Below are 14700 nucleotides of genomic sequence, written 5' to 3' on the forward strand. Positions count from 1 at the left end.
GTTACAAAGGTATACAACTGTAAGAAGCCTTTTCCATCTATTCTAGATAAGTGATTTTTAACCTTTTTTTAACCTGTGAGCTGGCAGTTAAGAAACTGCCATGAATAACAGGGCAGCTAGTGCTGAATGAAGCTGTGAATGTACCATGTGAGTACCTCACATGTACCTAAACCCATGTTCTCTCTCTCTCTCTCTCTCTCTCTCTCTCTCTCTCCTTTCATTTCTTTCTCCCTCCCTCTCTCTCTCTGGCCCCCTATATGTTTATTTTCTCTTGGTGTTATTAGTTTATTTCCTCCCTCCCCTGACTATAGGAATTTAATTTGGATAAGCTATGGGTCCTTTATTTAAGCTACAGGTAAGTGTAGAGCTACACTCCCTATTTTTTAAAAAAGTAGATGAATATGGATCTGACATTACACCCTGTGATCTAAAATATAATTGTAGGCCAGAGAGATAGCTCAGTGGGCTAAACTAATTTGTAAATGTTCAGCATTTGCATGAGGGCAGCCAGGTTTAATCCCCGGTATCACATGATCCTCTGAGCACTCTCTGAGGTGATCCAAGAACCAGAAGAATGAAATAAAGATTGAGTTTTAGGGTCTGGAGCAAAAGCACAGTGGTAGGGCGTTTGCCTTGCACGTGGCCAACCTGGGTTCAATTCCCAGCATCCCATATGGTCCCCTGAGCACCGCCAGGTGTAATTCCTGAGTGCAAGGCCAGGATTAACCCCCTTGCATCGCCAGGTGTGACCCAAAAAGCAAAAAAAAAAAAAAAAAGATTTAGTTTTAAATAGAACTGTTTTTATATATTTATTTATTATTTTGGTTTCTGGGCGCCACCCAATGATGATCAGGACTTACTTCTAGCCCTGTGCTTAGAGATCATTTCTGGCAGAGTTCATATGGGATGCCAGGGATAGATTCCAGCTCAGCTGTGTGCTAGGCAAATGCCCTACCACTGTACTGTCACTCTAGAGATTACTCAGGCCACACTAAGCGATGCTGGGGGCCTCCAGTGCTGCATTGAGCAATGTTTAGGGACCATGTGTTACCTCACATGTACTTAAACCCATGTTTCTCTCTCTCTCTCTCTCTCTCTCTCTCTCTCTCTCTCTCTCTCTCTCTCTCTCTCTCTGTAGCCCAGTGTTTCTTTTCCTCTGGTGTTAGTTGTTTATTTCCTCGCAGCCTCCCTTCCTTCCATCCTGGTCTGGGGACTGGGAACTGTATGCAGTGCCAGGGCTTGGCCTCATGCACAGCAAGTGCCTTATCCCCTATACTATCTCTCCAGCCTTTTTACTTACTTTCTTTCCCTTCCCCTTTCCTCCTCCTTCCCTCCCTTCAAGCCTTCTCTTCATTTTATACCCAGTTTTAAGTTGGTCCTTTCTGTCACTTTTTTAGGGGGGCATGGGGAGAGGGGCACACTGGCCATGCTCAGGGAACCATATGGGAGGGCAGGGATTGAATCCAGAATGACTGCATGCAAGGCAAGTGCCCTACCCTCTGTACTGCCTCTCGAGCTCCTCTGAAACTCTTATTCTCTGTATTTTTTAGAAAATTAGCTCTCTTCTAAGAATACCTTGTTTTAAGTTCTATAGAATTTTTTCATGATTTCTAGATTAAAAAAATTAATTTGTTTGTATTTTGATCACACCGGGCAGGGTATACTCCTGAGTCTACGTTCAGGAATTACTCCTGGCAGTGCTCGGGGGATGCCCATATGGTTAAACGTTGGTTGGCTGCATGTGGAAGGCAGGTGCAGCCACTGTACTATTTGCTCAGGCTCCAGCCCAATAAAGTTTGTTTTTTTTTTTTTTGCCAGTAGCCATCACTTTTTCTCTCCATATGTATGTATTTTTAGGTGGTCTCAAAATGGTCACTTGAAAATCCCAGTCATCCAAATCAAGAAGTTCAAATCTTTAGGGCCCGGAGACATAGTACAGCAGGAAGGACACTTGGTTTGCTTGTCGCCAATCCAGGTTTGATCCCTTAATCCCTGAGCACTGCCAAGAGTGATCTATGGTTGCATCGCCAGAAGTAAGCCATGAGCACAGCTATGTGTGGCCCCAAAACCAAAAACAAATACTAGGTTCAGATCCTCATGTTTGACTAAGAACACTGTGAAACTGCACTCGCCACCAAAGACATGCATATCCAAAAAGCTTCAAAGCATCTGAAGGATGACTTCCAAATGCCGTTTCTTCATTACAGCGGTGGCTGGCATTGGGAGGTGTGCCCACGTTAAGCTGTGGTGGGTGCATGGTGGGTGACCCAAAAAGAGCGTTACTACACATACTTTAGAAAGCTAGAGTAGCGCTGGACCTTAGGGTTTTGTGTAGATTCTCTGGCCAATGAGCATATCCAGGTGAACACAGCCAGTCTGCGGCACAGAACTTATATTGCTGTGCCAGAAATGGGGTAAGACCCTTGTCTTACATGCAGCTCACCTCCGTTTCATCCCCAGCACTACTTATAGTCTCCTGAGCAATAGATTTTTTTTTTTTTTGCTTTTTGGGTCACACCTGGCCATGCACAGGGGTTACTCCTGGCTCTGCACTCAGGAATCACCCTTTGCGGTGCTCAGGGGACCATATGGGATGCTGGGAATCGAACCTGGGTTGGCTGCGTGCAAGGCAAACGCCCTACCCACTGTGCTATTGCTCCAGCCCCTGAGCAATAGATTTTTGTGTTGATTTTGTAGCCTGCTATTTTTGCTCTGTTGTTTTATTGTTTCTTCAGTCTACCCCCACCCCTTTGTTTTGTTTTGTTTGTTTGGCTACACCCGGCAGTGCTCAGGGATCATTCCTGGCAGGGTCAGGAGACCATTTGGGGATGTCGGGGATCAAACCCTGTAAGGCTGCATGCAAGACCAGCAGGAATGTCGGGGATCAAACCCTGTAAGGCTGCATGCAAGGCACGCCCTACCTGCTGTACTGTCACTCTGGCCCCCAATTTATTATTTCTAAGAGTTTATTTAGTTGAGGTGTTTATGTCTAATTTCCAGTCATGACAGAATTTTCTTAATAATTCCAAAAATGTCTATTTCATTTATTAGTACTATTACTTATTTGTAGTTCAACAAGTGAACCTTCTTTTACTTTATTGTAAATAGAGAATTAGCCTTGTGGCTGGAGCATTAGTACAGTAGATAGGACATTTGCCTTGCATGCGGCTGACCTAGGCTCAATCCCTGGCGTACAATATGGTCCCCCAAGCACCTCTAGGAGCAATTCCTGAGTACAAAGCCAGGAGTAACCTCTGAGCATCATCAGGGATTCCTTTGTGACCCAAAAAGGAAAAAAAAGAAGAGAAGTATTTAGTTTCATCTATCAGCTAGTAAAACAGACTGCTCCCAGAGTTTAGTGGCTTAACAGTTATGACTCTTGTGCCAGAGAGGATGACAAAGATAGTACAGAAACTAAAGTGCTTGCCTTGCATTTTGCTGAACCTGCTTTGATCCCCAGCACTGGATATGGTCCCCTGAATATTACCAGCAGTCACTCCTGAGCACAGAGCCAGGACTACCAGATGCGGCCTCCCCAACCCCCAAAATAAAGATGTTGTTTTTAATTTAAAAAGTAATGCCTACTACTACTATGACTGTGACGTCAGATGACGACGTTGGCTACAACCACCACCGTCCCAGCATTGCTAAAAGGGTCCTAGGCCTCTTCCGGTAGTCTCTGGTCAGGTGGTGTGGGCCTAATAGTTCCGTGCCAGGGCTCTTAGAGCTCTTTCCGGTGGTGCTCTGGGGTGATCCATGACAGTTCAAGAGATTGAATCCAGGGCCTCATGCATGCAAGGAAAGTGCTCTGCCGCTGGAGCTACATGCCTTACCCCATTGATCATTTTTTGGTTATTTTCGAATTATTCTTTGAGTAGTAGTGATGCACCTAAATTCAGATGGGAGATCAGTAGGATTAAAACTTCCAAGTTGGGCGGCTGGAGTGATAGTACAGTGGGTAGGGCGTTTGCCTTGCACAAGGCCAACCCGGGTTCGATTCCCAGCATCCCATACGGTCCCCAGAGCACTGCCAGGAGTAATTCCTGAGCGCAAAGCCAGGAGTAACCCCTGAGCATCACCAGGTATGACCCAAAAAGAAAAAAAATAATAAAATAATACTTCCAAGTTGGCTGGAGTAGCTAGAGTTATTGCAGTCTGTGTATTTATTTCTAGCATTTTAATTGAACTTTGTAGTGGTTCCAGACTAAAAAAACGGAAGTTGCTGGAGTTAAGTGCTAGGTTCATTTTTAACCCAGCGTTAACTTTGCCACATTCTATTTTTCAAAGCAAGATAGACATTGGTACTCTAAACATAAGTGAGGGAACATAGTTAGTCTGCCACTTAATGGAAAAAGTAGCACATGAATGTAGGAGAAATTATTATTGACAGCCATCTTTGCAGACAATCTACCATAGTTATTATTTTATATATATGTATCTTTTTAAACCTAATTTTAGATAATTATAGTGTTTCCCTGCCAAATTAAAAATAGCTATTTTGCTGAGTTCTTTAAAACTATTATCGGTAAGTAAATAAAACTCTTTTTTTTCCCTCTAGTATTGATTGTGCAGGTATTTTGAAACTCCGCAATTCAGATATAGAACTTCGAAAAGGAGAAACTGATATTGGCAGAAAGAATACTAGAGTCCGACTTGTGTTTCGTGTACACATCCCTCAGCCAAATGGAAAAGTCCTTTCTCTGCAGACAGCTTCTATACCTGTTGAGTGTTGTAAGTGAACCTGTTCTGAAATTTTGTTTATAGTAGGTCAGTTTTTGTGTCACTTATAATAAAATGTATGGATCATAAAGTGTAACGTGAAGCACAAAATCTGGATAGCTGTTGATTTTCTTATGGGGAAAGAAGATGCATGTATAGGTAGGAGGAGTTCTCACCTCAGAGTTAGAAAATGGCTTTTTATTATAATTTGACCTCTACACAGCTATTTAACTATAAAAAATTCTTTTGACCTCAGTGTTCTTGCCTGTGAATTGAAGAAGGTAGACTTGACACCAGGTCAATTCCTGAAGTTTTGATTCTTTTTCTCTTTGGTTTTTAGTCACACCCGGTGGTGCTCATGGGTCACTCTTGGCTCTGCACTCAGCAATCACACCTGGCAGGCTCAGGGGAACATATAGGGTGCTGGAGATTGAGCCTGGGTCGGCCATGTGCTAATGCTTTAAAGCTCTATGATTTAAAAAGATGATAAATGATAAAAGACCATAAAATCTACTCAAGCTTGGAAAATTTGGGACCTCTGAAAGCTAGCTGATAGGACTAAAATTATGAGACTGTTGTCTGGATTTTTATTTTTCTTTTCTTGTAAAAATTTTGTCTTGGTGTCAGAAATTGAACTCAAGCCCCAGCACATACACACATGGCAAGTACTCTTGCTGAGTTTATATTCTTGGCTCTGTTTTCTAGGGCACAGATGTAGAAATGTTCTAATTCCATGTCTTAATTTTTTGCAGGAGGACACTGAGATAAAGTCTCTTAAGTACTCATACTTATTCAAAAAGTTGTGTATTGGTGACAGAACTGTACCTAGAACATATTTTTCTTATTGCTTTTGTCATTTTATCAATTATTTTTGTTAAATATATTCATTCTTAGTTTGGTACTATATCTACTATACTGTCTTTCTGTGCCTTCTAGCCAAATGGGAATAATCTTTTTTTAATCTAATTGACTATGGGAATTATTGAGTAAATTTATAGTGACTCATTGTAAAAGTTATTTTTAATACCTCAAAATAGATTAATAATATAATTAAATAAAATACATGGGCAGAGCAATAGCAGGTAGGGCATTATTTGCCTTGCACAGGGCCTACCTGGGTTCGACTCCTTTGTCCCTCTCAGAGGGCCCGGCAAGTTACTCTTGGTAACGCAGTCAGGGCAGAACCTGGCAAGCTCCCCATGGTGTATTTGATATGCCAAAAACATTAACAAGTCTCACAATGAAGACATTACTGGTGCCCGCTCGAGCAAATCAGTAAACAACAAACGGTGGGACAGTGCTATAGACAGTGCTAAATAAAATATATAATATGCTTCCTGATGTAGATTTTTAGAGTATAAGAGTATTGATTGCAAAGTAAATTTCTAAGTCAGCAGTATCCCTCTGAGTATGTCTTTGCTAATATATTTATTTCCTTTCCAGAGTAGTAGTCTATTCTCATCTAAGCATAAATGTCTATTTTTTTTCCAAAAGCAATTATGAGTTCATGCAGTAGTTTGGGTTTTTGAGATGGATTATTTAAATGATTTTTTTAATTATTAAATTAGAATGTGATGATTGTTAAGAATATAGAAGATACAGAATTGTATCAAGGAATGTATTTAGCGCCTTGTAATATTACTCCCCTTTGGTAGTCAGCATAGATAATCGCTAGATACACTTTTGTTGGTTTATTTTTGGTTCTTGGGCCATAACCTGCAGTACTCTGGGAACCATGTGGTGCCAGTGATCAAACCTAGACTCCTGCATGCACTTTGCAAGCACTCCAGTTCTTTGAATCCTCTCCCTCCTCGTAACCTTTGAGTTGTACTTGTCTGTCACAGTTTTATAACTTGTTTAACATAGGCATACATTTTTAGTATTTTTATTTTCATTCTCACCTGGCAGTGCTTGGGGATTGCAGCTGGAAGTAATAGGGGACCATGCAGTACCAGAAATAAGACCTGGGACTCCCACATGCAAAGCTGTTGTTATCTCTCATGGTCCTCCTTCTATTTTTTAATTTAAAAAGTTTTTACTTAATGAATTATGATGTACAAAGTTATTGCTAATTGAATTTTAGACATACAATGTTCTAGCATGGCAGAGCCTGGCACGCTACCCGTGGCATATTCGATATGCCAAAAACAGTAACAAAACGGGGCTCATTCCCCTGACCCCGAAAGAGCCTCCTAGACGGCAGCATTGGGAAGGACGAGTAAGGAGAGGCTGCTAAAATCTCAGGGCTGGGACGAATAGAGGCGTTACTGGCGTCTGCTCAAGCAAATCAGTGAACAACGGGATGACAGTGATACAATGATACAGTGAATGTTCTAGCACAAATCAAATTTGGTAGTGGTTGTTTGGATCTCATGTTTTTAGTGTTGTTAAGTCTGTGGTTTGGATATAGAGCTATGCCACTCCACATTACCAGTGTACCCGAGGCCCCTGACACCTGCTCCCCCATTCTTCTCTTTTCTCATTTTCTTTCTTCTCTCTTTGATTTATTTCCTTTTCTGTCTTCTTCCCTATGCATTGGAGTCAAGGTTGATGAAGGCATCACCCCATTATTACATTGCATTCCCTCATTCAGTTATTCAGTATGCAACAAATAACTTGATCATCCTGTTCTTATCCTTCTAGTTTACTTCATTCAACATATCTTCCAGTTCTATCCAAGTTGCAGCACAATGCATGATTTCCTTGTTTCTTGCAGCTATATATTCCATTGTATGTAGATGTAGATGCCACATCTTCATATTTCATTGTGTCATTGGGTCATATGAATGTCATATGGAATCAAAACCATAGGTTGATTCCATATCTTCAACTAAGTGTTGCAATGAATAATGGTGTGCATGTGTCCTTTTATGTTTTTATTTATTTTTTGACTTTTTGGGTCACACCCGGCGATGCACAGGGATTACTCCTGGCTTTGCACTCAGAAATTACTCCTGGCAGTGCTCAGAGGACCATGTGGGATGCTGGGGATCTAACCCAGGTCAGCTGCATGCAAGGCAAACGTCCTACCTGCTGTACTGTCACTCCAGCCCACATGTGTCCTTTTTAATGAATGTTTTTGTGTCCTGGGGGTAGATGCCCCAAAGTGGAATTACTGGGTTGTATGGCAGTTCAGTTTCAAGTATGCTGAGAACTCTCCATACTGTCTCTGACCCCTGTTTTAGTATTTTTTTTGATAGCACAGCGGGTAGGGCGTGCCTTGCACCCAGCCAACATGGCCGACCCGAGTTCGATTCTTGCGCCCCTCTTGGAGAGCCGGCAAGCTACCGAGAGTTTCTTGCCCGCACTGCAAAGCCTAGCAAGCTACCCTTGACGTATTCGGTATGCCAAACACAGTAACAACAAAGTCTCACAATGGAGACGTTACTGGCCCGTTTGCAAAAATCGATGAACAGTGGGAGGACAGTGACAGTGACAGTTTGTTGAGTTTCTTTTTGCTACTACTTTATACTTACTTGTGATTGTTTGGATCTCATGTTTTTAGTGTTGTTAAGTCTGTGGTTTGAATGTAGAGCTATGCCACTCTACATTGTGATACCCAGTTTCCACCATAAGTATCTTTTACATTCAAGTGTCAAGCATAGAACTCAGAGTGGGAGCACACAGTTTACATTAGGAGGCTGTGAGTTTGATTCTCAGCACCACATGGTCTATCAAGAAATGCTGAGTGTAACCTTTGTTGCCCCCTAGCACCACCAGGCCAACACATAGTTATTGTAAAAATTGATTGTGGGGGACAGGGGGGCACATAGCTGTCAATACTCAGGGGCTATTTCTCTCTACTTGGGGGTAAATTAAGTGGTGCTCAGGGGATCATGCAGTGCCAGGGATCAAACCCAGGTCTCCCATGTACAAATCACACTTTACATATGCTCAGCTCACTGATCTTTCTCTAAGGTCCAACCTACTCATTATTTAATGGATATTGTTACATTGTCCTGAATTTTTAAAGTCTGGAGCTTTAAACATTTATTTTCATTTTATGGTTCATTTGTGTATGGAAAGTTGTAAGCTGAAATTTTGTTTTTACTCAACTCTTAAACAGCCCAGCGGTCTGCTCAGGAACTTCCTCATATTGAGAAGTATAGTATCAACAGCTGTTCTGTAAACGGAGGTCATGAGATGATTGTGACAGGATCTAATTTTCTTCCAGAATCCAAAATTATTTTTCTTGAAAAAGGACAAGGTAAGGTTGATGGGAGGGATCCTGGGACACTGGTGCTGGGAAATGTACTCTGGTAGAGGGATGGGTATTGGAATACTGTATGACTGAAATCCAATCATGAACAGCTTTGTTAAGAGTGTATCTCACAGTGATTCAATAAAAATAAAGTGGAAAAAAAGAAAAAGAAAGGCCCGTATGTCAGCCGTGTACAAGGCAAATGCCCTATTGCTGTACTATTACTCCTTGCCCCCACCCCTGTCGAAAATTTTTAATGAGTCCTTCTTACAATTCCCCACACAGATTGATTATTCTTTTTCAGCCTTCCTCTGGAGAATGGGAGGTGGAGCTTAAAATTCCAACACTTTAATAACGGATTGGTGTTTCTAGTGATCAGTCCCCAAATCCAGGAGTCCAAGAGCTACCTCCTTCTAAAAAAGATTTACCTATCACCCAGGAAATTCCAAGGGATTTGGGACCTCTGTGTGAGGAACTGAGGCCAGAGACCAAGTATTAGAGCAAGAGATGCTTTTAGTGCTCTTATCACTCAGGAAATTGCAAACATTTTTGGGGAACTCTATGCCAGGCACTGGATGCAGAAACCCATATGTCTGTTTATTTTCCTGTTATTTCACAGCAGGATTTTATTTCCATTCTTTTTAACTGCATTGATATGTAATTTACTCCTATTCTAAAACTATCTTCAGTATTACCTTCTTCATTTATGTTAAGGCTTTTTGGTAAAGAAGGCAAGTTCTCCACCACCAAGCCATGTTCCTGGAAGTTTTCCTTATACATACACATATATTTTTTTTCTCACCCAAAACTAACTTAAGGAGCTTGATTTCTTTGCTCTTGGAACATCTACATTATACTTCATTAGTTATTACAACTATCACATTTTATTATTATGAACAGTTTGCACTTTTATTTATAAACTGAAGGCAAGGTATCCTATTATCCTTTTTTTGGTGGAGGGGCGGGTGGAAGCATTGGGTGACAGCCAGCTGTACTCCGGATTTAATAATACTGGCTCTGCGCTCCGGGATCACTCCTAGTGGTGCTCAGGGGACCGTATGGAATTCCAGGGATTGAACCCAGGTTGGTAAGCACCTTTCCCACTGTACTGTGTCTCTCTCCCTATCTCTGTTGTCTTCATGACTTGGCACAATGCCTGGAAAATTGGCACCTAGCAAATGATCACTGAACCAAGCTTTAATTCTTAATAGATATAGCACTTGTCTGTAGTGTCTTTTTCTCCTTGCTGGACTGGAAAATGATAGAGTATAGGTAGCCTTATTTTTGGGTGTGGGGGAGGTTCTGGGGAGTAATGCCAAGACTTCACACATGCAAGGCAAATGCTCTCCTGCTGAGCTACATCTCCAGTCCAATATCACAATGTGTAACATATTTGATTGAGTTTTACCTCTTATCACAGACCAGCTGGAGAAACATTGCTATGAAGGTACTTGTAAGATGCACATTAGATTGAAGCAAATGCTTTGATAGCAGATGGGACTCTCCGCTTGGGCCAAGTAGTGAAAATGGGGCCTGGGACGCTGGAGAGATAGCACAGCGGGTAGGGCGTTTGCCTTGCACGTGGCCAACCCGGGTTCGATTCCCAGCATCCCATATGGTCCCCCAGCACCGCCAGGAGTAACTCCTGTGCATCGCCAGGTGTGACCCAAAAAGCAAAAAAAAAAAAAAGAAAAGAAAAGAAAAGAAAATGGGGCCTGGACAGAGTAACAGCGGGTAGTGAACTTACCATGTGGCCAACCTAGATTGGGTCCTCAGCACCCCAGGTGGTCTGCTGAGCCCCAGGAAGAGTAATCCTGAGCACAGATTCAGGAGCCCCGAGCACCACCAGGTGTAGCAGAAAAACAGAAAACATGAAAATGTGCTGATTGGATCTTCAAGCGATACAAATCTGGAAAAGTTAGCTAATGTTTTAGAAATTATCAATATCCAAAAATATGTTATAAGCCAGAGTCTTAGTACAGGAGGTCAGGCACTTGCCTTACAGGTGGCCAACCTGGGTTCACTCCCTACACCACATGGTCCCCCAAGCACCTCTGTGCTTACTCCTGAACATAGAACCCCTAAGCACTGCTGGGTACAGCTCCAAAACCAAAGTAATAATAAAAAAAATATCTTGGCAAGTCATGAATCCAGGAAAAATGAAATTCTTGGAAAAAGAAATTAAGTTTAATTGTTCAGTGTGGGAACTTGAACGTGGCAGTAGGAAATGTGGCAGTAGGCTGAGAAACTCCTTCCTGCTTGCATAGAGAAGTCAGGATGCTGCATCTGCCTCCAAAACTTCTGGTAACTGAGATGACATAGTACATAGTCATCAGGTGGCGGGAGCCTCCCCAGCACTACTTGCATTACTGGATCATTTCTCATTTGTGCTTTTCAGTCCTGGGCCTGGTGCATTTGCTGGAGATGGTCTCGCTGAAGGAAGAGTTATCAGAATAAAATACTGTGTAAAGAATAGACACAGAACTGACCATGGTGGCCAGCAGCAGAAGAAAACCAAGGCAAACATAAAGGAGCACTCATGATTCTGGGGGAGATGGCTGCAAGGAGTAATACTTAGGCCATCGATTGGATATTGTAAGGGACAGATTTTATTTAATGTTAAAAGCTTCCCAGCATTAGTTATTGGCCAAACATGAATGGATTACTTGGTGAGGGAGTGAGTCTTTCATTACTTAATGTAATGTAAATAAAGTCGAAGTTGGTTAGGCGTGCTGCTCTCAGGGTTTTCAAACATCTCTTGGTAGAATGAACTTTGTGAGGCCCAAATCTTTCTCCCATTTCCCCCCCATGGGCACACATTCTGTTTCATAATGTAAGTCAGAAAAGAGTTTCTTTGAAAATAACATTTGATACAAAATACCTTATATTTTGTTAAGATGCTTTCTCATTTGAATCGCTTCTAATTGTAAACTGCTGTTTTTTCAACAGATGGAAGACCTCAGTGGGAGGTAGAAGGGAAAATAATCAGGGAAAAATGTCAAGGGGTAAGAAATTTACATATTTTAATAGAAATACTTAAGTCACTATGAGAAAATTTGATAATTCTGCTGTCTGGTATAAAAAGGTAAAGGTAAAGGCCCTCCCGGTGATCGTCGATTTGCTCGAGCGGGCCCAGTAACGTCTCCATTGGAGACTTTGTTGTTACTGTGTTTGGCATATCGAATACTCTCGGTAGCTTGCCGGGCTCTCCGAGAGGGGCGGAGGAATCGAACTCGGGTCGGCCATGTTGGCCGCTTGTAAGGCGAACGAATGCCCTACCGCTGTGCTATCGCTGTCTGGTATAAGAAATCATTTATCGGGGCTGGAGCACAGCGGGTAGGGCGTTTGCCTTGCATGCGGCCAACCCAGGTTCGATTCAGGTGTGACCCAAAAAGCACAAAAAAAAAAAAGAAGAAGAAATAATTTATCTTTTTAGTAAAAGAAAATTCAAATTTTAGAGGTTTGGATTTGAGAGTAGATACTTTCCTCATTATTAAAATTAAAGTCTACAGAAAGATAATTTGTATCTCTTTTTCATGTTTATAATCACTTAACTCGGAGAGCCCGGCAAGCTACCGAGAGTATTGGATATGCCAGACACAGTAACAACAAAGTCTCCAATGGAGACGTTACTGGGCCCGCTCGAGCAAATCGACGATCAACAGGAGGGCCTTTACCTTTTTTACCTTAACTTCCCGTTAGTCATCGATTTGCTAGAGCGGGCGCCAGTAACATCTCCATTTGTCTCTGTCGCGTGCTAGTGTAGCCCAATGGCATCTGTTCGCTCCGGGAACATGAAGGGCCTCAAATCGATCGTTCATGATCTTGACGAAGTCTGACCATCTGGTAGGTGGGCAGCCACGCGGTCTTTTGACATCCCGTGGAATCCAGTCGGTAACAGCTCTAGTCCAGCGGTCGTCTTTAAATCTCATCACGTGACCAGCCCATCTGATTTTCGACACCTTGGCAAATGAGATAGCGTCCCTGATTCTTGATCGTCGACGGATGTCAGAACTCCGGATTCTTTCTCTCATTTCAAAGAGATGTGCCCAGAGCCGGAGTTTCTTCGTCCTCTTAGCTATTTCTTCGACGTTCTTGAAGGCGTTCCAAGCCGCTCTCTTCCTCCTGCGCAGCTCGGGTGCCAGGTCATTTGTCATGTTGACCTCTCGACCTAGGTACACATAGCTGTTGCATTCGGAGGTGGTCGTTCCGTTGAGAGCGAATGGGGCGTCAGGAACGAGGCTGTTTCTCATAAACATTGTCTTCGTAAGATTCAGCTGTAGTCCTACCTTTCCACACTCACGGTCAAAGTCGGCCAGCATTTGTGCCGCTTGGCTGATGTTTGGTGTTATTAAAACAATGTCATCAGCAAAGCGGAGGTGGTGTAGTTGCCGACCATCTATCTTCACTCCCATTCCTTCCCATTCCAGTCGTCGCATGATGTTCTCGAGGGTGGCACTGAAGAGTTTCGGTGAAATGGTATCACCCTGCCGCACCCCTCTCTTGACATCAACGATCACTTCTTTGTAGAATGGTGAGATCCTGGTAGTGAATCCGCAATACAGCTCACGGAGGATCCTGATGTATTGGGCTTGAATGCCCTGATTGGCTAGGGCTTCAATGACTGCTTCCGTCTCAACAGAATCAAAGGCCTTCTTTAAATCAATGAACGTTAAACAGAGTGGCATCTTGAACTCCCGAGAAACCTCAATGAGCTTGGTTATTGTGTGGATATGGTCGATGGTGCTGAATCCTTTGCGGAACCCTGCTTGCTCGCATGGTTGTCCTTCATCTAGTGTTCTGCCAATCCTATTTAGGATGACTTGAGTGAACAACTTGTAGATGACAGACAATAGGCAGATTGGGCGATAGTTGCCAATGTCATGGATGTCTCCCTTCTTGAACAGTAGTACGGTCCTGCTGGTTTTCCATTGGGATGGAACCTTGCATTCATACAGGTAGCGAGTGAAGAGCCGAGCCAGTGTATTGATGAGTACTGACGGCAGGTTCTTCAGGTGTTCAGGTCTGACCTTGTCTGGGCCGGGTGCTGTTTGTTTCTTTACCGATGAAATGGCGTGTCGGATTTCGGAAGGGAGAACGTTGGGAACGACATATCCATCCTGTGGAATTTGGTATGTCGGCAAGTGGACATGGCTATCGAAGAGATTTGAGTAGAAGTCATGGATAATCTTCTCCATTGCCGTTCTGGAGGATGTGATGGATCCATCAGGATGTCGGAGGGCAGTCATCTTGGTCTTGTAGTTGGCGAAGGACAGGCAGGCGTTACGAATACTTTTCCCGGCTTCTGCTGCATCTACCAGTACTTCATGTTTATAGGAAAGGAGAAATTAGAAATGAAAAATTATTAGAAGGGCTATCCTGAAGTATCATTAATTTATTTTTCTAAATTCAGTAAAGAAATTGAAAAAGTTCAGTGAGGTAGTACGGTGCATATGGCACTTGCCTTGCATGTGGCCAACCTTGGTTTAATCGCTGACACTCAATGTAGTTTCCTGAGCCCTGCCAGGAGTGATCCCTGATCGCAACTGAGTCTGGCCCAAAACCTTAAAAAAGGAAGAAGGCACGCAGGAAGGAAAAATGAGTAAAAAATATAGTGGATAAAGGATAGGAAGAAGACAAGCTCTCACGGGTTTACGTTTTACACACCTTTCCCAACTTCTTAGCTACTTCATCAAACCTGGTAATGAAAACTATGAAACAGTGAAAACTATGGTCTTTTCATCCTAGTTGGAATAGAAAATCTTCCTTGAGGGCCGTAG

General features: G+C 42.7%; 1 protein-coding gene across 2 annotated transcripts in view; it reads left to right on the forward strand.

Moving 5' to 3' along the window:
• NFATC3 (nuclear factor of activated T cells 3) overlaps positions 1–14700 on the forward strand; it is a 91640-nt gene that overhangs the window by 50309 nt on the left and 26631 nt on the right. For both annotated transcript variants that reach the window (XM_056136285.1, XM_056136286.1), the window contains exons 5-7: positions 4559–4731; positions 8786–8926; positions 11870–11925. In XM_056136285.1, coding sequence (XP_055992260.1) covers positions 4559–4731; positions 8786–8926; positions 11870–11925 — 370 coding nt within the window. The remainder of the gene's footprint in view (positions 1–4558; positions 4732–8785; positions 8927–11869; positions 11926–14700) is intronic.

This window comes from Sorex fumeus, unplaced genomic scaffold (genome assembly GCF_029834395.1).
Source record: "Sorex fumeus unplaced genomic scaffold, SorFum_2.1 ptg000122l, whole genome shotgun sequence".
Taxonomy (NCBI): Eukaryota; Metazoa; Chordata; class Mammalia; order Eulipotyphla; family Soricidae; genus Sorex; species Sorex fumeus.